The following is a 23,834-nucleotide window of genomic DNA, read 5'->3' as shown; positions in this document are numbered from 1 at the left end:
GGGCTACATCCTAGAGTTCTGAGGGAGGTGGCTGAGGAAATAGCGGAGGCATTGGTTGAGATCTTTCAAAAGTCATTGGAGTCAGGGAAAGTCCCGGATGATTGGAAGATTGCTGTTGTAACCCTCTTGTTCAAGAAAGGATCAAGGCAAAAGATGGAAAATTATAGGCCAATCAGCTTAACCTCGGTTGTTGGTAAAATTCTAGAATCCATCGTTAAGGATGAGGTTTCTAAATTCTTGGAAGAGCAGGGTCGGATTAGAACAAGTCAACATGGATTTAGTAAGGGGAGGTCGTGCCTGACAAACCTGTTAGAATTCTTTGAAGAGGTGACAAGTAGGTTAGACCAGGGAAACCCAGTGGATGTGGTCTATCTAGACTTCCAAAAGGCCTTTGATAAGGTGCCACATGGGAGGCTGCTGAGCAAGGTGAGGGCCCATGGTGTTCGAGGTGAGCTACTGGCATGGATTGAAGATTGGCAGAAGGCAGAAGGCAGAGAGTTGGGATAAGAGGTTCTTTTTCGGAATGGCAGCCGGTGACAAGCGGTGTCCCACTAGGTTCAGTGTTAGGGCCGCAGCTGTTCACATTGTATATTAATGATCTGGATGAAGGGACTGGGGGCATTCTAGCATAGTTTGCCGATGATACGAAGATAGGTGGACAGGCAGGTAGTACTGAGAAAGTGAGGAGGCTGCAGAAGGATCTAGACAGTTTGGGAGAGTGGTCCAGGAAATGGCTGATGAAGTTCAATGTGAGCAAATGCGAGGTCTTGCACTTTGGAAAAAAGAATACAAGCATGGACTACTTTCTAAACGGTGAGAAAATCCATAAAGCCAAAGTACAAAAGGATCTGGGAGTGCTAGTCGAGGATTCTCTAAAGGTAAACATGCAGGTTGAGTCCGTGATTAAGAAAGCAAATGCAATGTTGTCATTTATCTCAAGAGGGTTGGAATATAAAAGCAGCAATGGGCTACTGAGACTTTATAAAGCTCTGGTTAGGCCCCATTTGGAGTACTGTGTCCAGTTTTGGTCCCCACACCTCAGGAGGGACATACTGGCACTGGAGCGTGTCCAGTGGAGATTCACACGGATGATCCCTGGAATGGTAGGTCTAACATACGAGGAACGGCTGAGGATCCTGGGATTGTACTCATTGGAGTTTAGAAGATTAAGGGGAGATCTAATAGAAACTTACAAGATAATACATGGCTTGGAAAGGGTGGACGCTAGGAAATTGTTTCTGTTAGGCAGGGAGACTAGGACTCGTGGGTACAGCCTTAAAATTAGAGGGGGTAAGTTCAGAACAGAAATGCGGAGACATTTCTTCAGCCAGAGTGGTGGGCCTGAGGAATTCATTGCCGTGGAGTGCAGTGGAGGCCGGGACGCTAAATGTCTTCAAGGCAGAGATTGATAAATTCTTGGTGTCACAAGGAATTAAGGGCTGCAGGGATAATGCGGCTAAGTGGAGTTGAAATGCCCATCAGCCATGATTAAATAGTGGAGTGGACTCAATGGGCCGAATGGCCTTACTTCCACTTCTATGTCTTATGGTCTTATGGAACAATTTGGGCAGAATCACTTAAAAGGTTCTGTGTTCACGAATGCATTCATAATAAATGGAATCATCAGTTTGTGCAGAAATCTCATTCCTTCCCCTGGCTAAAATGCTTCTTTTGCTTCCCTTTGCTGTAACTAGACTTGGTTTTTTTACAAAAATTTAGAACAAAAGCCTTTCACTTGAAAGGGAGTGAAACCAGGAGAGCAGCTGGTCTTTTCCTGCCCATGAATGTCAGAGACAAGTTCAGGACATTTGACTAACGCCGTACACACTGGGAATATCGATTGCTGCTGAGCAATCAATACTGCCAGCGACACACAGCATTTTTATTAAAGCCATGTACTGTATTAGTCCCTAGTGCATTGTCCCAAACATCAATGCAATTATATCCAACAAGCATTAGCATCAATCGCATTTAACTGCACAAATGGCACTGAACAACCAAGGTCTTGAGGTACATTGTTTCTCACACTGCTGAACACATGGAGGGAGGGAGGGAGGGAGGAAGGAAGACTGCACACAATGTGCAGAACGTGGTGGTGAATATTAATATTTCTCAGATTCTCTCAAATGATTGTGAGGTGAAGGAGAACTTAAAATGGCCGGGGAGTAAGCAACTCCTTTCTGATGGACTTTGCTAAGCAGGTGAAACTACGATCAGTGGACAGATGAAGCCTATTAGACACTGAGCTCAAAGTAAACTGAACCGAAAAATATGCTCACCATTCTGCAGTCTATTACTGCTTTGGATTCAACTGGTGTTTGGAAAGCAGAAGGGTCGTACGGAAACAGAATAACCCGATTTATTAGGACTTGTGGGAGAGTTGCAGACTAGAGCATACATCACAGAGTAAGGAGTGACCCATCCAAGGTAAAACTAAGAAGGAATTTCTTGGCTATGATGTTGCTGAATTCTTTACAACCAGAGGTCTGTTGAGACTGGGCCATTGAGTATATTCAAGACTGAGCTGGATGGATTTTTTTAAAATCAGGAAGGGAAGCAGTGTGACGGAAAACAAAGACAAAGTGGAGTTGAGGATGATCACCTCAGCCATGATCGAAATGAATGGCGGAACAGACTCAAAGGGCTCAATGGCCTGTTTCTGCTCCTTCGTCTTAGGGGATCTTCTGAGTAGCGTCTTATTCTGTGAAAAATATGAACACAGCTCTTAAAAGGATGCTGAGGAAGTGAGTGCAGAACGTGGAATATCATGAACGCCTCAATTAATTACATAAGGTACAGTAAAAGCAATACGCAGCAGGCAATAACCACGGAACAAAGATCTGACAGAATAGTTATCAGACAACAATGCAGTTGATTGCTCCCTTACCTTGAAGATATTCTCCTTGCTGCTAATCTCTGACTTTCATCGCTCGGGAACAAAGCCATCAGCTTTTGTGCCTACTTGTCACAGAAATATAGCAGCCAATGCAATAAATCAGTGGGTTTCAGCTCTCGCAGCTGCCTCCAGCTGTTAGCCCACCCACTCCTACACTCAGGATGAACCGTCCTCCATCCAGTTACGAGACGGAGTGAATCACTGAAGGCAGCCGCACCTCGCTGTTCCTGACATCATCTAGAATAAATCCTCCCCCCCCGCCCCCCAAACGGGAGGTTAGTCGGGAAGAACAGCAACCATTTCCAACCCCTCGCCACTGTGGATCTCAAAAGATCAGAAGTGTGTATGTGTGTTAGATCTTTCGTCCCTCTCTCTCTCTCACACACACACACACACACACTTGGCAACGCTTTGACTGCTGGCTGTTCAGTCAGCCGAGCACATTTCATTATCAATCTTTGTGCGAACAGAAGCAGCTATAGGGCCGACTGCTGCATGGAGCGTTCCAGCCACAGGTTATAGCTGAAAACTCAACATCACAAGTCAAGTCTACACCAGGCAGACTCGAGGAGTTTGCTCTTGCAGACGCCTGGTACTGCAGGATTCCGAATGGGGGCAGAGTTGACTGCCTTAGAATTACCATGAGGTACATTTGTGGCAAACAGCATTTAAGGACAAAAGCAAGAGTGATACATCAAAAAGACGAGATAAAAATCAGGTAGGAACAGGTTCGCCAGCAGCAATAAAAACTAGCACAGACCAGTTGAATGGGATGGGCTGTTTTTGTTATTGCGCATTACATAGGATTATGAAAGAGCAATGGCACAGAAACAGGTACTGTTGGCCCAAATAGTAAAATGAATTCATGCTCCACTGGTACCTCCACCCAGCTTTTGGATTCTAAACTTACAGTGTAACCATCTTTCCCTTCTAGCTCATATTCTTGTCCAATTTCCCCTTAAACACATCTGTGCAATTTGTTTAAGCCGCTCTCTGTTGCGCTCAGTTCCACTTTCTGTAAGACCTAATAGCAGAAGTAGGCTATTCAGCCCATTGAGTCAACTCCGCCATTCAAATGAGATTATGGCTAATCAAATAATCCTCAACCCCACATTCCTACCTTTTCCACAGAACCCTGGATTACCTTAGCGATTCAAACTCTGTCCATCTCAGCCTTGAATATAATTAATAACCCATCCTTAATAACCTTTTGCGACAAAGAATTCTACAGATTCACCAACTTTCCAAGAGAAGAATTTCCTCCTCACTTTCATTTTCAATGTGCGATCCCTACTTAGAGGTTATGCCCTCTGGTCCTAGATTCTTCAAAAAAAAGCAACCTTTCTGCATATAACTTGTCAAGTCCCCTAAGAATCTTCCATGTTTAATAAGGTCACCTCTCATTCTACTAAACTCCAATGAGTACATGCCCCAACCTACTAAATATCTCCTCATAAGACAGTCCTTCCATTCCAGTCAACCTCATGGATCTTCTCTGGACTGCCTCTGATGCCAGTGTAACTTTCCCTGAATAAAACGGTTCACTGTATTACAGCTGTGGTCTAACTAGCGCCTTGCAGTTTTAGCAAAACCATCCTACATTTATATTCCATCCCATTTAAAATAAAGACCAGCATTTCATTTGCCTGAACTTAGATAGTAGCTTTTTGTCATTCATGGACAAGGTCTCCAGGATGCTGCTGTTCCACAGCTTTCTGCAGTCTTTCTCCATTTAAATAACATTCAGTTCCTTTCATCTTCCTGTTAAAATGCATAAACTCTCATTTTCTCAAATTACATTGTCAAGATTTTGCTCACTTGCTTAACCTGTCTTTATCCCTTAGAAGAATGGTCATCCTTATCTCTTGCTTTCTCCTTTATTTTTGTCATCCATGAACTTGGTTTTAGTGCATTTATGTTCTTCATCCAAATCATTAATATATGTTGCAAACCCAGCAGTGATCCTTGTGGCACACCCCTAGTTGGATCGTCACTCCTCTATAGGTGAAGAAGTTTCTCCAGAATTGAGTTGTGTCTCCACTCACAAGAGCAAACATGTTCTCTGCACTCACTATTAAAATTTTTCATAATTTTAAAAGATCTCCATTAGGCCAGTCCTTTAGTTAATATGGTGACAAGAAGTGAACACATTATTCTATATCTTCAACACAATACAGTCGTTCTCAAAATATTCTTTGGTGAAGGAGCTGGGGGGTAGGAAACAGTATCATACCCCAACGATGCACTTGTGGAGATTTCCACTTTGAATGTTTGATAAATGGCATAAATTACTCAAATTAGGTGCTGAGGGGCAGTTTCTGGCAGACGACTTCATGCCTCACTTTACTAGACTCCCAGTTAGATCAGTCATGTACATTAATTTGAAGACATATGTCTTGACACAGAGGGTTGTGAATTGTTACAATGTTGTCCTCTCGGAGCTAAGTCATTGAAATGACGTAGGGAAATGACGTAGGGGGTATGTGAGGACAGCAAGAAAATTGAATTCATTTGGGAAGCCAGCCATGATCTTTATGAATAATGAAATAAACTTGAGTAATAAAACCTGAAAGAACTATGGATGCTGTTAATCGGAAACAAAACAGAAGTTGCTGGAAAAGCTCCGCAGGTCTGGCAAGATCTGAGCAAAGAAATCAGAGTTAACATTTCAGATTGAGTGACCCTTCCTCAGAACCAGGTGGGGACATGAGAAGTCGTTGGCAAATAGGATCAAGGAAAACCCTAAAGCTCTCTTTTAGGTATATCAGGAATAAAAGAATGACGAAAGAAAGATTAGGGCCAATCAAGCATAGTAGTGGAAAGTTGTGTGTGGAGTCCAAGGAGATAGGGGAAGCGCGAAATGAATATTTTTTGTCAGTATTCACACTGGAAAAAGACAAATGTTGTCAAAGAGAATATGGAGAAACAGGCTACTACACTAGACGGGATTGAGATTCCCGTCAAGGAAGAGGTGTCAGCAATTCTGGAAAGTGTGAAAATAGATAAGTAGCCTGGGCTGGATGGGATTTATCCTAGGATTCTCTGGGAAGCCAAGGAGGAGGCTGCAGAGCCTTAGTCTTTGATCTTTATGTCATCATTGTCTACAGGAATAGTGTCAGAAGAGTGCAGGATAGCAAATGATGTCCCCTTGTTCAAGAAGGGGCACAGACACAACCCTTGTAATTATAGACCAGTGAGCCTTACTTCAGTTGTGGGGGTAAATGTTGGAAAAGGTTATAAGAGATAGGATTTATAGAGTCATAGAGATGTACAGCATCGAAACAGACTCTTCAGTCCAACTCTTCCATGCCAACCCAATCTCGTCCCAACGGCCAGAATTTGGCCCATATCCTTCCAAACCCTTCCTTTCATATACCCATCCAGATACCTTTTAAATGTTGCAATCATATTAGCCTCCACCACTTCCTCTGGCAGCTCATTCCATACACACACCACCCTCTGCGTGAAAAAGTTGTCCCTTAGGTCTCTTTTATATCTTTCCCGGCTCTCCCTAAACCTATGCCCTCTAGTCGTGGATTCCCCCACCCCAGGGAAGTGACTTTGTCTATTTATCCTATCCATGCCCCTCATGATTTTATGGACCTCTCAAAAGTCACCCTTCAGCCTCTGACACTCCAGGGAAAATAGCCCTAGCCTATTCAACCACTCCCTTTCGCTCAAATCCTCAAACCTGGCAACATCCTTGTAAATCTTTTCTGGAAATAAGTTGATTATGGATAGTCAACACAGTTTTGTGAAGGCTAGGTTGTGGCTCACAAACCTTAATGAGTTCTTTGAGAAGGTGACCAAACAGGATGAGGGTAAAGCGGTTGATGTGGTGTATATGGATTTCAGTAAGGCATTTCCCACAGTAGGCTATTGCACAAAATACAGAGACATGGTATTGAGAGTGATTTAGTGGTTTGGATCAGAAATTGGTGAGCTGAAAGATGACAGAGAGTGGTGGTTCATGGGAAATGTTCATCCTAGAGTTCAGTTACTATTGATGTACTGCAACGAAATGTTTTAGGACCACTGCTGTTTGTCATTTTTATAAATGACCTAGAATAGGGCGTAGAAGGATGGGTTAATAAATTTGCAGATGGCACTAAGGTGAGTGGAGTTGTGGATAGTGCTGAAGGATGTTGCAGGTGGCGCAGGGACATAGATAAGCTGCAGAGCTGAGCTGAGAGGTGGCGAGTGGAGTTTAATGCAGAAAAATGTGAGGTAATTCACTTTGGAAGGACCAACAGGAATGCAGAGTACTGGGTTAATGGCAAGATTCTTGGTAGTGTGGATGAGCAGAGAGATCTCAGTGATCACGTACATAGATCCCTGAAAGTTGCCACCCAGGTTGATAGGGTTGGCATACGGCTTGTTAGAGGGATTGAGTTTTGGAACTATGAGATCATACTGCAGCTGTACAAAACCCTGGTGTGCCCGCACTTGGAGTATTGCGTACAGTTCTAGTCACCGTATTATAGGAAGGATGTGGAAGCTTTGGAAAGGGTGCACAGGAGATTTACGAGGATGTTGCCTGATATGGAGGGAAGGGTCTTATGAGGAAAGGTTGAGGGACTTGAGGCTGTTTTCATAAGAGAGAAGGTTGAGACGTGACTTAACTGAGACATACAAGATAATCAGAAGGTTAGATAGGATGGACAGTGAGAGCCTTTTTCCTCAGATAGTGATGGCTAGCATGAGGGGACACAGCTTTACATTGAGGGATGATCGATATAGGACAGATGTCAGAGGTAGTTTCTTTACTTGGAGTGTAGTAGGGGCATGGAATGCACTGCCTGCAACAGTAGTAGACTCGCCAACTTTAAGGGCATTTAAATGGTAATTGGATAAACACATGGATGATAATGGAATAGTGTAAGTTAGCTGGGCTTCAGATTGGTTCCACATGTCAGCATAAATGTTCTATGTTCTAGAACTCTGATTTCTCTCCACAGATGCTGTCAGACCTGAGCTTTTCCAGCAATTTCTGTTCTTGTTTCAGGCTTGAGTAATTCTGAGTGCATTCCTGCCCCCATTTGTCACGCTATTTTGCAAAAGGAAGACAATGAAGAAAATATCTAAGTGTGTTCTGAGTTTATCAGCAACTGAAAGAAGAAAGAGGATGCAAGTCAACCCTTGGAGAAGAGAGAGGTGATGAGCTTCTTTCCTCGTGGGTGTGGGGACTGGAGTACAATCTCACCCACCCCCAAATCTCAGTTTTATTTAGATATTTCCCTTAAAATCTCAAACTCATGTTTCAGTGCCCAAAAGGCTGTTTTTCTTCAAATATGCTGTTTAATCTGATTTAATTTGGTTGTTAATTTTTCCAAAGGGATATTAAAATGTTGGTGGATTTTATGGTATGTGGCTCGGTTGAAATAAAACTGTAAGGCATATCCTGGACTCTATCTGAAAGTAATTAGTTTTAGATGTAGTACACTAGAACAACACCTAAATGCAGAGTTCCAGGGAAAAAAGGGGGAAGGTGGGACTGAATTGGATCACTGTTTCACAGATCTGACCCAAATCTACTTGAATACTTCGATGCAGTTACATTTATTTTTCATCTCAGAATAGGATGTTACTATAACCATAGCGTGTCAGCACTAAATAAAGACCAAGAAAAATGAACTATATCTGAATTTTTCTGGAAAAAAAACACTTCTGTAGAATTGAATTTTACCCTTTCCCAAAAGCTGTCCTGAAATATTCAGTGACACATCAGTATCCAGCAAAACTGAACTTGAATTTAAGGATGATTTGAGTTGCCATCCTATGATAAATCACTCACTTCCTTTCTTACTGAGAACAGTGCCATTACAACTTGAGTACCACAATTTTAAACCGTATATCAAGGGTCATAGAAATGCAGGACTCTGACGCACAGAAATTCACTTTCCACAAGTCGTTCTACAAACAGAGAGGCATTCATGGAACACTGCATAATACTCAAGTCAAACCTGTCTTGTTTATAGTTGGAGCAATGAAAACAGTTGCAAAGTCAGCATTATCTGGTGTTAGCAACGTGATGCACAGAGACATTATCACAAAATAATCCACCCTCTTCACATTGCTGAATCATAACAGAAAATATGCAAACCACTACATGCTACAAAAGCCTACGAACATAAAACAGATTAAATAGCAACAGGAGGAAGACTATCATAGCCAAGGTCACAACTGATTATAAATAAGAACGAAAAGTACTAGAGAAATTTAGCAGCATCTTTGGAGACAGAAACAAAGCTAATCAGTCCGATATGTTTTGCTTTTGTGCGCAAGAGGAGTTGTATTGGAGTCAAAATGTTAACTGTTTCTTTCTCTACAGATGCTGCCAGACCTACTGAGTTGCTCTCTTATTTTTTTTAAATTTCAGATTTCCAGTATGCACAGTACTTGGCTTTTACTTTCAATTGATGCGTTCATTTGGGATTATGTACACATACAGTTACAGGACTGAGTAGTAGAATATAATCTGGTCAATGCAAAACTAATCTAGACAAGGAAGGAAAGTGAACAGGAAAAAGAGAGGACATATGAAGTGCAGCAGACCATCAGAAAAAAAAATCTCAGGAGGAGAAGCTATTTTAAACCAGCCTGCAATAAGTAAGTAATAAGATCCAAATAGTGTACCAATGAGGTCCACACAAAGGTAACCAATGTTTGCTGAGTAACATAATACTAAGACCTGATTTTTAAAATTCTATTGAGCTGTGTACAGTGCCACACAAGCAAAATATGTATCCTAAACCATTAATTATACTGACATCCCAATTGGGTCTGTTCCCAAACAAAAGAAACACATTTATTTACATTAGAATTTCTCTAGAACTGAAGTAACATTCTGGCATGTTAACATTTCTGTTGCAAGGTCAGCACATTTTCAGAACTGCTCAATGTTTCATGGCATAGGATCACAGATAAAAATGCTGAATGTAATAACGACTATGTACAGAAGTGATTATTTATCAAGATAAACAAATTTGTCCCAAGTCCATAAAACCAATCATTGGTGGAATGGCATCATTAAGTCATTCACAAATACTGTGAAGAAATATTGCAGTTTTGGGAAGTGTGTTAATCAGAAATTAATTTGTTCACATTGATAACCAAGTTCATTGGATAAATCTTTCAAGCATTTGGCATGGCTTCTGGAAAGAGCAGTGGAAATTGCGAGGAGCATATCATAAGCAAGGTAATGGGAGATGACATTCACCAAGCATCTGTAATTCAGTAAGTAAAAGGGAGAGCTTGGACTCTCAATGGGCTAACTATGGATCTCAGTTGGTTGACACCTTCAAGACTCTCAGTTAAAGAACAAAGAAAATGTTGCATTTATTTAGTTGCATCTGGATGAACATACAATAATCCATTTTTGTTTGATATCCTAAAGGTTTTGGGCCTATGCAGTGGTTTATAAGATTTCTAGGAATTAACGGCTGCCAGGAACAAAATAAAGGAGAAAGTGAGTACTTCAGATGCTGGAGATCAGAGTTCAGAGTGTAGCGTTAGAAAAGCACAGCAAGCCAGGTAACATCTGAGGAACAGGAGTGTCGACCTTACGGGTACTCCTCAGATGCTGCCTGACCTGTTGTTTTTCCAACGCCACAGTTTTTGACCCAGGAACGTAATAATTTGGGCAATATGGAATTATTGATTAGTTGATATAACTCATTAAACAAAATTTATGAGAAAATGTGTCAAAGTTCTGAATAGCTTCTCCCAGCTTTGCTGACTCAAGAGAAATTTAACAATGCTTTGCCAATTCACAGTTAAGAATAATTTCAACTTTAATAAATTGCTAATAAATTAAAATAAGCTGATTTGATGTTAAAAAGAAGATTTCATTTGAATTTTAACAAAATACAATGACAGAGTTACACAGAAATATCTCCCAGTTTCCTGGTTGGCCAGAATTTCAAACCCAAAGCCCTGGAACTCCAAATGACTTCAAGGAGACACTGTGTTATAGACATACAAGGTTATGGTGATAAAACAGACAAGTAACTGATCAGTATCTTTGATGCCAGAACACTGCCTCCTGAACCAAAGGTCACAAAGCGGAATTTTCTTTCAAAAGGAACATGTAGTATCCCAATCATGTTGTAAAATCATACAGCATTGAATGAAGTCATTTGGCCAATCATTCCTGCTTTGGCTCATTGGGAGAGCTACCCAATTAATCCTTCCTTTCTCCCCCATACCTCTAAATACCTCCTTTCCCAATACTGATCTAATTCACCTATTGAAACTGCTAGCAACCTTTTAGGGAGTACATTCTGGATTATGACAACTTGCTACTCGAGAACATTCCGGATTTCCTCTCTGCTTCTTTATCCAAATACCTTGAATCTGTGAACTGTTTACTAACCTCCCAAGCTGAAGACATAGTGTCTCTCTCTGTTAACTCTAACTCTAATGTTATATTCTGTATTCTGTTCGATTACCCTGTTGTAAGGTATGATTTACCTGGTCAGCATACAAAAAATACTTTCCATTGTATCCTGGCACATGAGACAATAATAAACCAAATCAAAAAAATCCATAAAATTGATTACCTTTATTAAATCTTATCTTAACCATTCCTGCTGTAAGAGAACAGCCCCAGTTTCACATGCCTCTTCAATAGTCAGATCACTTAATGTCTTCAAAGGAGATTTCAGAGTTCTAAATTATACATGACTGGGAGCATCTACAATCCAGGATTGAGAGAAAGAATCCAGAACTTTTGCATTGGGATTTCAGTCAGTAATTTCTCAAACACCTGTGCTGACATTCAGACATATGAAAGCGTTTAAGCTATTCCAACTTCTTGGTAAAATAACTTGTCAAAACTTGCAGGCTCGGTTTTCACAAGGCAGTATAAGTCAGACAGACAAGGAGCAAGAAGGTAGAAACCACAAAAACAAATTCCAGTGAGTCAATGTCTTTGGGCAAGAGAAGTGGGGACACAAATCTTCCTGGAATTCAATTTCTGACAGCATCAGGTTCAATATAGAGCAAGTGAAGGAAAAGAAATAATTGCTTCGTATTGCAATCACTAGTCTTCTATCACAGTCTGTGATTCCAATATGCACGCCCACAAACACACAACAAGGCAGCATTACTTACCGGTTACGAGGTGAACATCCTCTTTCCCAGCTTGTTATCTCAGCTTCAAACGAGACTGCTCCATTCATCACCATCCCATTTGCATGTGCTGCAAAGAAATCAAAACCAATTAGTTAGGAACTTGGTTCAGGTTAAGAACAAAATATCTGTTGATAAGGCCATGTCAACCAATAAGTAGGCATGAGTGGCACAATTCACATACATCAGAGAAAGCAAAGTTTATTAACAAAGAAAAAAGTAACTCAGAACTACAACAACAGAACATATAGCAAAACCACAGCATTGCCTTTTAATAAAAGCAGGGTTAATTCTCCAGGAAAATGCGGTAAGGGGTGAATAATTAATGCCGGCAAATGCTTTGGCTGAAACCAATCCAACACACAGGCAACAACACAGTCTCCAGATTTTATAACTTGAAGAGAAAGCACAGCAAATTATTCAAAAACATTTATTCTCTTATCAGGAGGCTATGTAAACACTGTGCTTAACGTACAAGTGCCAGATTGAGAGAATCATGCAACTTATTCTGGCAAATAAACAATTTACTACTGCACAGATTCAACAATCTCATCCAGCCAAGAGATAAGTTCAAAGTAACATGTGGTTCTACGTTCTGTGTGGTGTCAACTTCAACAGCTTCCCAATCCAAAATGAAATAATATCAGCAATGTTTTCTGGAGAGCACTGCCAACTAAAAACTTTTGACCCGCTTCAATGGAACTAAAATAAAATAGCTTTATTCCAGAGGAAAGCTAACATTTTGCTGTTTCCCCAACAGTCCTTGTGGAACCAAAGAGCACAAAAGATGTCCATTCAGGTCAGTGTGCCTGTGCTGGCTATTAGATGGAGTTATCAAAACTAGTCCTCCTACCCAGATCTTTCCCCATACCCCGAAACTTTATCCCTCTTAAGTAAGGAATCAATTCATTTCTGTAAGTTTACCACGAATCTGTTTCAACTGCCCTTTCAGACATTTATTTCGAATCAAATTGCTGCCATTAGAAAAAAAAGTTTGTTGCCCATTTCACCTCTGGCTCTTTTTGGAGCTGATCACAAGGTACAGGAAGACTTCCAAATTTGAAAAGCCAGAAACTGAGAATCCTTATTGAGCAGAAATCCTTATTTTGGATTTATGATGGTTTTATTTTCTTTCCCTGAATCAACCTGTTCTGAGATATGAAAACACAGCCATAGACCAGGTGGGACTTGAAATTCAAAGACCAGTAGATGCTGGAAGTCAAGATCCAAAACAAAACTTGCTGTAAAAACTAGCAGTTCTAGAACCAACTGTAAACCTTCCACATTAACTCTACTTTCTTTCCTCAGATGCCTGCAGACCTGCTGAGATTTTGCTGCAATGTTTATTTTTGTTCCAGGTGGGAATTAAACCCAGGTCTCCAGGGTCAGACATAGGAACACTATCAATGTGCAAAACAAGATATTCTACTTGGGTTCACAGGATCACCAAGCACTTCTTTAAACAGATCTTAATGGCCCTATTGTCTGAAGTGTGCCTTTGCCTGCTTGATATCTAGGTACATTGTTATGTAAGTCACCACATCTTCAATAAGTGATCTAAATTTATAACTCCATCAAACACCATTCTCAACTAATACATTCATATTAACTTCGATTATCCAAATGAGACAGGCAGGGAGTATTTTAGAGTCATAGAGATGTACAGCATGGAAACAGACCCTTCGGTCCAACCCTTCCATGCTGACCAGATATCCCAACCCAATCTAGTCCCACCTGCCAGCACCCGGCCCATTTCCCTCCAAACCCTTCCTATTCATATACACATCCAAATGCCTCTTTGTTCAGATATCCGATTGTTTGGATAACTGATCTGTTCATAAACAAAGGAAGCATTTATGGGACCTTCAGATCTTGTTCGGATAATCTGAAATTCGGATAACCGAGGTTGTTATGTATATTAGTATGCAGTTCACAGTGCATGCAACATTATCAGCACTGTGAGCCTTAAATTGCCAATTGCCAACATAATTCTTCACACAATAAGGATTATTTAGCAGATATTGTCCATTGCCAAATCACATCTAATGTTGCAAAGTTTAGTGGATCATACCAAACAGCAAATCTCTTCACTGCTGACCTTATCCAACAAACCTATGCTTTCAAACCTCTCAACACAGCATACAGCATGAGATGGGATTCTACAGTAGGATAATTTAACAAATGCTCTCCGGAACAGGCAAAGTATTACACCAAAAACTGATCTTGGATAGTTAGTCAGGTTTGCAACACTTAAGTGCAACGTTCTTCTGTTCGCACAACTGAAACACACAGTTTCCAGAGTGCTGCTGCCAGAAAAGAATTATCGATAATGTTGCCAGCACGAACTGGAAGCTGCATACGTTACTACATGGGGCCTTGTTGTTTGCAAACAGATAGAACATACTCTGCACCTGTTTCAACTCAAAGAGTGTGACAGCCATTTTCTGGCTCCTTTCTCAAATCAATCCCTTTACCAATCAAACTCAACGTGCCTGCCTGAAAATATAAACAAAACTGGGCAGTTAACTATTATCAAACGGTGCATTCGCTATGGCAGTGTCTCTCCCCACGTCCACTTGCTAACCAATCATATAGTATACATACTGTTTTCCTTTTACATTGGTATTCTTGCAAATTGCTCTGATGAGTACAAGACAAAAGGCTTTAATGTGATGCACCTTTTTTTCATGCTGCCAAATATGAAATCTAATTATTTGCGATTTATGAGTTTCTTGATTTTTCACTCACATGTATCTTATATTTCATCTCCACAAAATTATAAATTACTTTCAGGTGAATGCAGAACCTTCTCAGCCAAAGACATGGATCAGCAAAATAAAGTTTATTTGGGCACACAATTATTAACATCACTTACCTTTCATAAAAGAACAGGACAGTGCTGGGACAATGTCATCGATGCAAATGGAATTTGAAGGCACTTACTTAAAATAATCCAGCAATGATGACTTTTCATAAGTTTGTAACAGCCTCCTGGTTGCTTAAACACAGACAGATTGCTAACTTGGCCGAAAGCAAAGGATGCTGGATACACTGGCAAAGTGAAACTCTTAAATCACAAAACCCACACACTAGACACAGTACAAACACAGCAGCCAGGTTTTAATGACATTAGTATAATGTAAAAGGCAACAGTTATTCTGGACAGACACCCTAACAACTTCTTCACTCAACAAAGGAGGGCCCAGGATGAAAGGCACTGAGTCCTGCTACACAAAGAAACTAACAGCAGCACCCCATCTAATTGGTACACTTAATAGTTTGAAACAAGAGTCTATCTCCCTGACTGGCCAGAACTAAACAAAGTTCCAGAAAACCATCTAAAACGTATAAAAACATAGATTCACCTGCAGACCTCTCTCTTGGAACTGCTCTCGGGAATCTGTGGAGTTGTCTGAGGCCTTCTGAAGAGGCCAGCATGTTTACTGGCAGAGACCAGCTGACAATCCAGAGACAGAAAGGTAGCAGCTTCGCAGACTCAGAGACAGAGCAGCAGAGAGCATAAATTTACAAGAGACTCGGGAAGTATTGTAACCTTAAAGGGCTAAATTGGATTAGGAATAGTATATTTAGTATTAAAGTTTGTTGTAATTTTGCTCTGAATAAACAGGGACTGCTTCACTTTGGAATTGTTTTGTGTACGTAATGATTTGACCGCTGTGGTACTGTGGGACACTTGGGCAAAATTATTCATAACATTCTGGTCGGAGTTGAGTGCAATTCATTTAAAGAGGAACCAAACCAGTTTTAATTGACCACGAAGTACTTTTGGACATCATTAAAAAGGTGCTAAGGACTACAAATCTATTTCCATTTCTAATTGACTGAAGGAAGCCAATGAATAACCAATCATATGTTTCTTGACCTAGAATTAAGGGCCAAAACAAACCAGAACAGCATGTTCAAAACAAAAGTGAATATGAAACAACATGGCTCATTGCCCAATATAGGGGATTAATCACATTCAAAGGCGATTATATTGATGGAATAAATGCTGGCAGATGGATTTCAACATGAATGAACATAAGGTAATACTTTCAAAAAACATGGCAAATATGAAATTGCTGCCCATTGATAATTAAAATGCTTTTGGTCTGAATTAGTTCGTTAACTGTTCATGATTTGAGTGGCATAGTACATGCAGATTCTTCAGGCAAAACTAAGAAAGGATGGGGATGAGTGTGCAAATGTGAAGTCATTTTAAAGCTTAGTAAACATTCTGTCCATACTTTACTATTTTCTTTGTAATGCTCATAGATGCATTTGGAGGGAAACTAGATAAATTCAAAAGGAGAAAATTAAATGGAAAGTTTGGGCAGATAGGATTAGGTGAAAAAAGACTAGAGACAGTTGATATAATTAAAATCAAGTCAAATGCTTGAAATTGAAATAAACTTTTCAGTTTTTAGATACAATGGAGGCTCTCAAGTTATGCAATCAAAACACTAACAGGCTTTGACGAAACTGGATTAATTTCTGAGATGTGGCCACTATCGTATAATGAAATAGGAACTAAACTGAGTCTATATTCCACAGAACTTTCAAGAACGAGGTGATCCAATTGAAACATCAAAATATTATTAAATAGATTTGACAGGGTAGATGCTGAGAGGGTGTTTCATCCGGGTAGGTTCAAAGGCTCAAATTACCTATTTCTACTCCTAGTTTATTTCAACTTTAATGAGTCATAAGAACATAAAGTCCCTCTTTTTGGTCCCTGGCAATTACTGGTGCTCAGAATGGAGGGACATCCTTGCTAAGGAACATGATGTTCATAGAAGGTAACGTTTCTGCCACACTGCTCCATACAGGAACCATGGACTACTGCATCCTGCACCAGTCACCCTTTCTTCCTCTTTGGCCAAGATTGCTAACTTATTTTGCACCAGAACTATGAATAATAGAGATCCATTTCTACTGACATTTACGTTTACAATTCTTTTTGCCGGCAAACGTAAAGTGAGGACCCAAATATAAAAGATGTCTGCTCACCCAGTAAGTCAATGAAACATGTTCCTAATTTATTGTGACCACAGTCAGCTTAATAATTTTATGATGTTTCAATTGGACCACCTCATTCCTGAAAATTCTCTTGACTATAGAATCAGTTTATTAATCACCCCGTACAATAGTTGCCACAGCCCAGAAATTAGTCCAGTTTATTCAGAGGCTTGTTGTCAATGTTTTGATTGTACAACCCAAGAGCCGCCATTGTGTCTAAAAACTGAAAAGTTTATTCCAATTTGAGCACTTGACTTGTCTTTAATTATACCAGCCTTCTCCAATCTCTCTTCACCTGATCCCATCAGCCTAAACTTTCCATTTTGTTTTATCCTTTTGAGTTTACTTAACTTCCCTCCAAATGCATCTATGAGCATTATAAGGAAATTGAAAAATATGGTCAGATGGTTGCACTCTTTTTTTCAGACATTGTGAATCACACATGTATCATTTCAACAATCGTTCCAGTTGCAACACACATTGGCTGTCGACATATCATTGTAAAGTGTTAACTTTATATGGGTCAGTTTTTGTCCAATGTGTGCAGGAGGGTTTCCTGACACAGTATTTGGAGAGGCTAACATGGGGCGAGGTCATATTAGATTTCGTACTGTGTAATGAACGCTGCCAGGTGTTAGATTGAGCACTTTGGTGATAGTGACCATAATTCAGTTATGTTTACTTTAGTGATGGCAAGAGATAGGTATATACCGCAGGGCAAGAGTTAAAGCTGGGGGAAAGGCAATTACAATGCTATGAGGCAAGATTTAGGATGCAGAGGATGGGGTAGGAAACTGCAGGGAACAGGCACAGTTGAAATGTGGAGCTTATTCAAGGACCAGGCAGGGACGAAGTTGTCAAGGACGGGAACTGTGGTTTACTAAGAAAGCTGAATCTCTTGTCAAGAGGAAGAAGAAGACTAATGTTAGGATGAGATGTGATGGCTCAGTTAGGGTGCTTGTGTGTTCCAAGCTAGCCCAGAAAGACCTAAAAAGAGAGCTAAGAAGAGCTAGGAGTGGACATGAGAAGTCATTGGTGGATAGGATCAAGGAAAACTATAGCTATATCAAGAATGAGAGTATGAGTAGGGCCAGTCAAGCATAGCAGTGGAAAGTTGTGCATGGAGTCAGAGGAGATAGGGGAAGCATGATATTAATACTTTTCGTCAGTATTCAGACTAAAAAAAGTCAATGTGGTTGAGGAGAACACTAAGATACAAGCTATGACACTAAATGGGATTGAAGTGCAGAAGGAGGAGGTGTTAGCAATACTGGAAAGTGTAAAAACAGATAAGTCCCCTGGGCCAGATGGGATTTATCCTACAATTCTCTGGGAAGCAGGGAGGTTTGGCTTTGATCTTTATGTCATCATTGTCTACAGGAATAGTGCCAGAAGACTGGAGGATAGCAAATGTTGTCTCCTTGTTCAAGAAAGAGAATAGAGAAAACTCTGGAAATTATACACTTACTTTGGTTATGGGTAAAGTGTTCGAAAAGGTTATAAGAGATAGGATTTATAATGAACTAGAGAGGAATAAGTTGATTCGGGATAGTCAACACGATTTTGTGAAGGATAGGTCGTGCCTCACAAACCTCACTGAGTTCTTTGAGAAGGTGACCAAACAGGAGAATGAAGGTAAAGCTATTGATGTGCTGTATATAGATTTCAGTAAGGCATTTGAAAAGGTTCCCCACGATAGGCTATTGCATTAAATACAGAGGTATGGGATTGAGGGTGACTTAGCAGTTTGGATCAGAAATTGGCTCGCTGAAAGAAGACAGAAGGTGATGGTTGATGGGAAATATTCATCCTGGAGTTCAGGTACTAGTGGGGTACCACAAAGGTCTGTTTTGGGCCTACTGTTGTTTGTCATTTATACAAATGACCTGGATGAGGGCATATAAGGATGCATTAGTAAATTTGCGGTGACACGAAGGTCGGTGGAATTGTGGTGAATGACAAAGAACGTTGTAGGTTATAGAGACACACCGATAAGCTTCAGAGCTAGGCTGAGAGGTGGCAAATGGAGGTTAATGCAGAAAAGTGTGAGGTGATTCATTAGATTACACAGTGTGGAAACAGGCCCTTCAGCCCAACAAATCCACACCGACCCTCCGAAGATCAACCCACCCAGACCTATTCCCCTACATTTACCCCTTCACCTAACATTACGGGCAATTTACATGGCCAATTCACCTAACCTGCACATCTTTAGACTGTGGGAGGAAACCAGAGCACCCGAAGAAAACCCACGCAGACACGGGGAGAATGCGCAAACTCCACACAGACAGTTGCCCGAGGCGGGATTTGAACCCGGGTCTCTGGCACTGTGAGGCAGCAGTACTAACCACTGTACCACCATGCCGCCCAAATTCACTTTGGAAGGAGTAACAGGAATGCAGAGTACTGGGCTAATGGTAAGGTTCTTGGCAGTGCAGATGAGCAGAGAGATCTCGGTATCCAGGTACATAGTTCCTTGAAAGTCGCCACCAGGATTGATAGGGTTGTTAGGAAGACATAAGGTGTGTTAGCTTTTACTGGTAGAGGGATTGAGTTAGAAAACATGAGACCATGCTGGCAGCTGTATAAAACTCTAATACGGCCGCGTACAGTTTTGGTCACTGCATTATAGGAAGGAATTGGAAGTTTTGGAAAGGAGATTTACGAGGATATTGCCTAGTATGGAGGGAAGGCCTTACGAGGAAAGGCTAAGGGACTTAAGGCTGTTTTTGTTAGAGAGAAGAAGGTTGAGAGGCAACTTAATTGAGACATCAGATAATCAGAGGATTAGACAGGTTGGATGGACAGTGAGAGCCTTTTTCCTTGGATGGCGATAGCTAGCACGAAGGGACATAGCTTTAAATTGAGGGGTGATAGATATCGGACAGATGTAGTTTCTTTACTCAGAGAGTAGTAAGGACAATGACCTGCCTGCAACAGTAGTACACTTGCCAACTGTAAGGGCATTTAAATGGTCCTTGGATAGGCATATGGACAAGAATGGAATAGTATAGGTTAGATGGGCTTCAGATTGGTTTCACAGGTCAGCACAACATCGAGGGCTGAAGGGCACATACTGCATTTAATGTTCTATGCTCTATAATCTTAGTTCAGTAACAGTGCTCTTACTTCTGTATCAGAAAATTGTAAATTCAAGTCGCATTCCAGGAACGTGGGCACACAATCCAAGGTGACACTTCAGTGCCGTACTGAGGGAGAGCTACACTTTCATCTGGGCAACATGTCAAATAGAGGCCCAAAAGCTTTTTTTTGGTAAAACACTCATTCTGCTTTTCATCATTTTAGAATTAGAATTAGAATCACTGCGCTGTATTCTTCTATGTTCTATGTTCTATGTTCTACATGTCAAATAGAGGCCCAAAAGCTTTTTTTTGGTAAAACACTCATTCTGCTTTTCATCATTTTAGAATTAGAATTAGAATCCCGACAGTGTGGAAACAGACCCTTTGACCCAACAAGTCCACACTGACCCTCCAAAGAGTAACCCACCCAGACCCATTCCCCTACCCTATATTTACCCCTGACTAATAACCTACACTATGGTCAATTTAGCATGACCAATTCACCAAACCTGCATATCTTTGGATTGGGAGTGGAAACCGGAGCAGGCGGGGGAAACCCACGCAGATACGGGAAGAATGTCTGTGTGGAGTTTGCACAGCCACCGGAGGCTGGAATCGAACCCGGGTCCTTGGCACTGTGAGGCAGAGGTGCTAACCACTGAGCTGCTGTGCCGCTCATCATTCTATTGACAAGTACAAAAACAAGTGAAAGTTCACTTGCACAAAACATGCAAATGAGTACTGAGACCACATGCCAGAGTTTATTATGCACTTATTATCTAGTAGTCAGAAATGCAATTGAACACACATGGCAACTAATGCAAAGCATTGGACATCACTGATCTGGGTGGTGCAGTGATAGTGCTTCTACCGCGGGGTTAGAAGGTGTGGGTTTAAGCCCCAGCTGCTCCAGGGTGGTGTCATAAAATGGCTGGACAACACTGATTAAAAATAACAACACTAATCCAGGTTGACACTTGAGCACCTGGCAGTCAGAAGTGCCATCTTTCCCAGGTTAAAAAATCCCGTGACACCAACAAAAGCAAGGGAGCTCTCGCAGTTTGCCAATTCACACTTATCTACTAAACATCATTAAAAAAGATAAACTGCTCATTAACACCTTGTTCTTAAGGTGACTTTGCTGCCTGCAAGTTGATTGTTTAGCTTATCTACATAAAATTGTGATCTTGCTCCTTCTACACAAGAAATCTTTGGAGAGGTGAACATTTTTGATTGCCGCTTACTGTACAGAATTCCAACATGAAATGCTTAAATGCTCATCACTAGACTGTGACTTCCTGCTTTCACAGGGTGTCACCAATACATCCTCACTTTCTGCAAAGAATGCATAGCACTAAATCCATCATGAAAATAGCTGCTGCTGGGTAAAAGAAAAAGATACATTAGACCACAATGAGTCATTTAGAGATAGATTTATCTTCCTCCTCCCACTTATACACCACAGGCATAAGGGCATTTGCAGTCACATTTAGACAACAATGCTTAATTACAATCTTCTCCCTGCAAAATTGCTGAGGGAGCAATTTAAATCGAAGTAAATGAAAATCTAAAGAGCCCAGGTTTATTTGCATTGTAATTAAATAAAATACACCACTGAGCCACAGAAGGAGATAGGGGGTCAGATGGCCTCAAACACGTGCTTGGGAAGGTTTGAAGAGTATATTAAAAAAAAAGAAAAGATTAAACCACGAACAGATGCTGGTCATCACTGAATAAAAGAACTAAAGTTACCAGCAGGGGCCTTGCAGGGTAGTGGTCGTGTCGATAATTTTGGGTGAGCAGGCCTAATTCAAGGCCTAGCTGCCATAGATTTGGTGACACCAGTGTTGGACTGGGATGTACAAAGATAAAAATCACACAACACCAGGTTATAGTCCAACAGGTTTATTTGGAAGCACTAGCTTTTGGAGCACTGCTCCTTCATCAGGTGGGTTGTGGGCCACAAACACCTGATGAAGGAGCAGCACTTCGAAAGCTAGTGCTTCCAAATATACCTTTTGGACTATAACCTGGTGTTGTGTGATTTTTAACTTGCTGCCCTACATGCGCCACAACATATCTGATTAGATTGATTAAAAAATAATAAAGTTACCAGTGGGGCCTCTTGTGATGCAGCAGTAGTGTCTCTCCCCCTGGATTAGGAGGCCCAGGTTTAGGTCCCACTTGCCCCAGAGGCATAGAGCAGCATCCCTGAACAGGTTGATTAGAAAATATCTGTAAGTTATCAGTCTGGGAAAGAAAAGTAATAGAGGTGTTACCACCACATCCTCACTGTCTACAAAGAGCGCACAGCACTAAAACCATCATGAATATAGCTGCTGCAGGGTAAAACAAAAGGCACATTAGACCACAAAGGAGTTAAGAATTCCTTTAGGAACTGTTTCTGAGGAAGTCAGATGGTTACCTAAGGGACAGTGACAACCACAAGTGTGAAGTGAGTTTTTTTTTTGTTGTGTTAAAAAAGTAAAAGTGAGACCATGTTTGGTTTTTTTAATGCACAACTTGCCGACACAAATAGTGCTTAGTTGATGTTTTATTCTTAGTTTGCTTATTACAGCCAAACGTAAAATTTTGTCATGCCGTCTTTTCGGGTATTTATTCAAAGTGCTATATTTTTAAAAATATAACCCGTCTCTAAGAAGACTGCTTCACGATAGCTGATGAGAATGTGGAGGTCTGTCGTAACTGATGTTATAGCACAGGGCCATACAAACATAAGATAGGAAATGTGATAATCCCACAAAAAGGGGGAATATTGTTGTTATCAAGATTGAGCAGCAAAATTCTCTCTTGGCTGCACAGCCATGCAGAAGCAGGAAAGATTAGAAGAAACATAGTTGAGCAGGAGGGATAAGACATAATGATACGTACATTGGTACAGACCAGTAAAGAACAATAGGTTTTAATTGCCATTAACTGTGTCTAGTTTCGTGCATGATGTGGAGGCCCTGGTGTTGAACTGGAGTGACCAAATTCAGAAGTCACGCAACACCAGGTTATAGTCCAACAGGTTTATTTGAAAATACAAGCTATCATAGTGCTGCTCCTTCATCAGGTGGAGTAAACTGATCGGAGTTTTGAACGCATGCAAAGTCCCCTCCCAACTCCATTTGGATTTAGCCTCCTACCCCTCACTTTTGGTGGACTGCATCGCCCTTAACAGGCTTTGCACATCCTTAATCAAGTGGGGAACATGGGTGTTATTACTGGTGTAAAAAAAAGTGATTTGGTGACAGGAAAAAAATGCTCAGTTGTATCTGAGAACACTTCTGGATATTTTAAAAAAAAAGGCATAAAAAATACATATGAGGAAATGCATACTAAAAATGATGGTTGGGTATATGCACGGAAAGTTACACTCTAAATAAATTTAAAACTGTGTGAAGATGGTCAACAGAATCCTTCTTCACCAACTGGCTTTCTGAATTTGAACAATATTCCACTCAGCCCTTAAAACCTTTCAGTTCACAACATGGTGGCTCAGTGGTTAACACTGCTGCCTCACAGCGCCAAGAACCCAGGTTTGATTCCATCCTCAGATGACTGTATGTGTAGAGTTTGCACGTTCTCCCCTTGTCTGCATAGGTTTCCTCCGGGTGCCCAATGGCATCCCACAGTCCAACAATGTGCAGGTTAGGTGGATTGGCCATGCTAAATTGCCCAGTGTCCAGGGATATGTCGGC

The 23,834-nt window shown here is 40.9% G+C and overlaps 1 protein-coding gene across 5 annotated transcripts in view; it reads right to left on the bottom strand.

Moving 5' to 3' along the window:
- Window positions 1-23,834, bottom strand: part of gpsm1b (G protein signaling modulator 1b) — a 222,873-nt gene that overhangs the window by 190,723 nt on the left and 8,316 nt on the right. For 2 of the 5 annotated variants that reach the window (XM_043720509.1, XM_043720504.1), the window contains exons 2-3: window positions 22,244-22,341; window positions 12,011-12,098 (exon numbers count right to left, since the gene is read on the bottom strand). In XM_043720509.1, the coding sequence (XP_043576444.1) occupies window positions 12,011-12,084 (74 nt within the window). In that variant the 5' untranslated portion in view covers window positions 12,085-12,098; window positions 22,244-22,341. Of the gene's footprint in view, window positions 1-2,887; window positions 3,230-12,010; window positions 12,099-22,243; window positions 22,342-23,834 lie in introns of those variants that run through there. The other 3 variants (XM_043720507.1, XM_043720510.1, XM_043720511.1) reach the window with 2 other exon arrangements.

This window comes from Chiloscyllium plagiosum, chromosome 30 (assembly GCF_004010195.1).
Source record: "Chiloscyllium plagiosum isolate BGI_BamShark_2017 chromosome 30, ASM401019v2, whole genome shotgun sequence".
NCBI classification, from domain to species: Eukaryota; Metazoa; Chordata; class Chondrichthyes; order Orectolobiformes; family Hemiscylliidae; genus Chiloscyllium; species Chiloscyllium plagiosum.
Note: the sequence above shows the minus strand (reverse complement) of the source record. Positions and strands in the feature narration are given on the sequence as shown.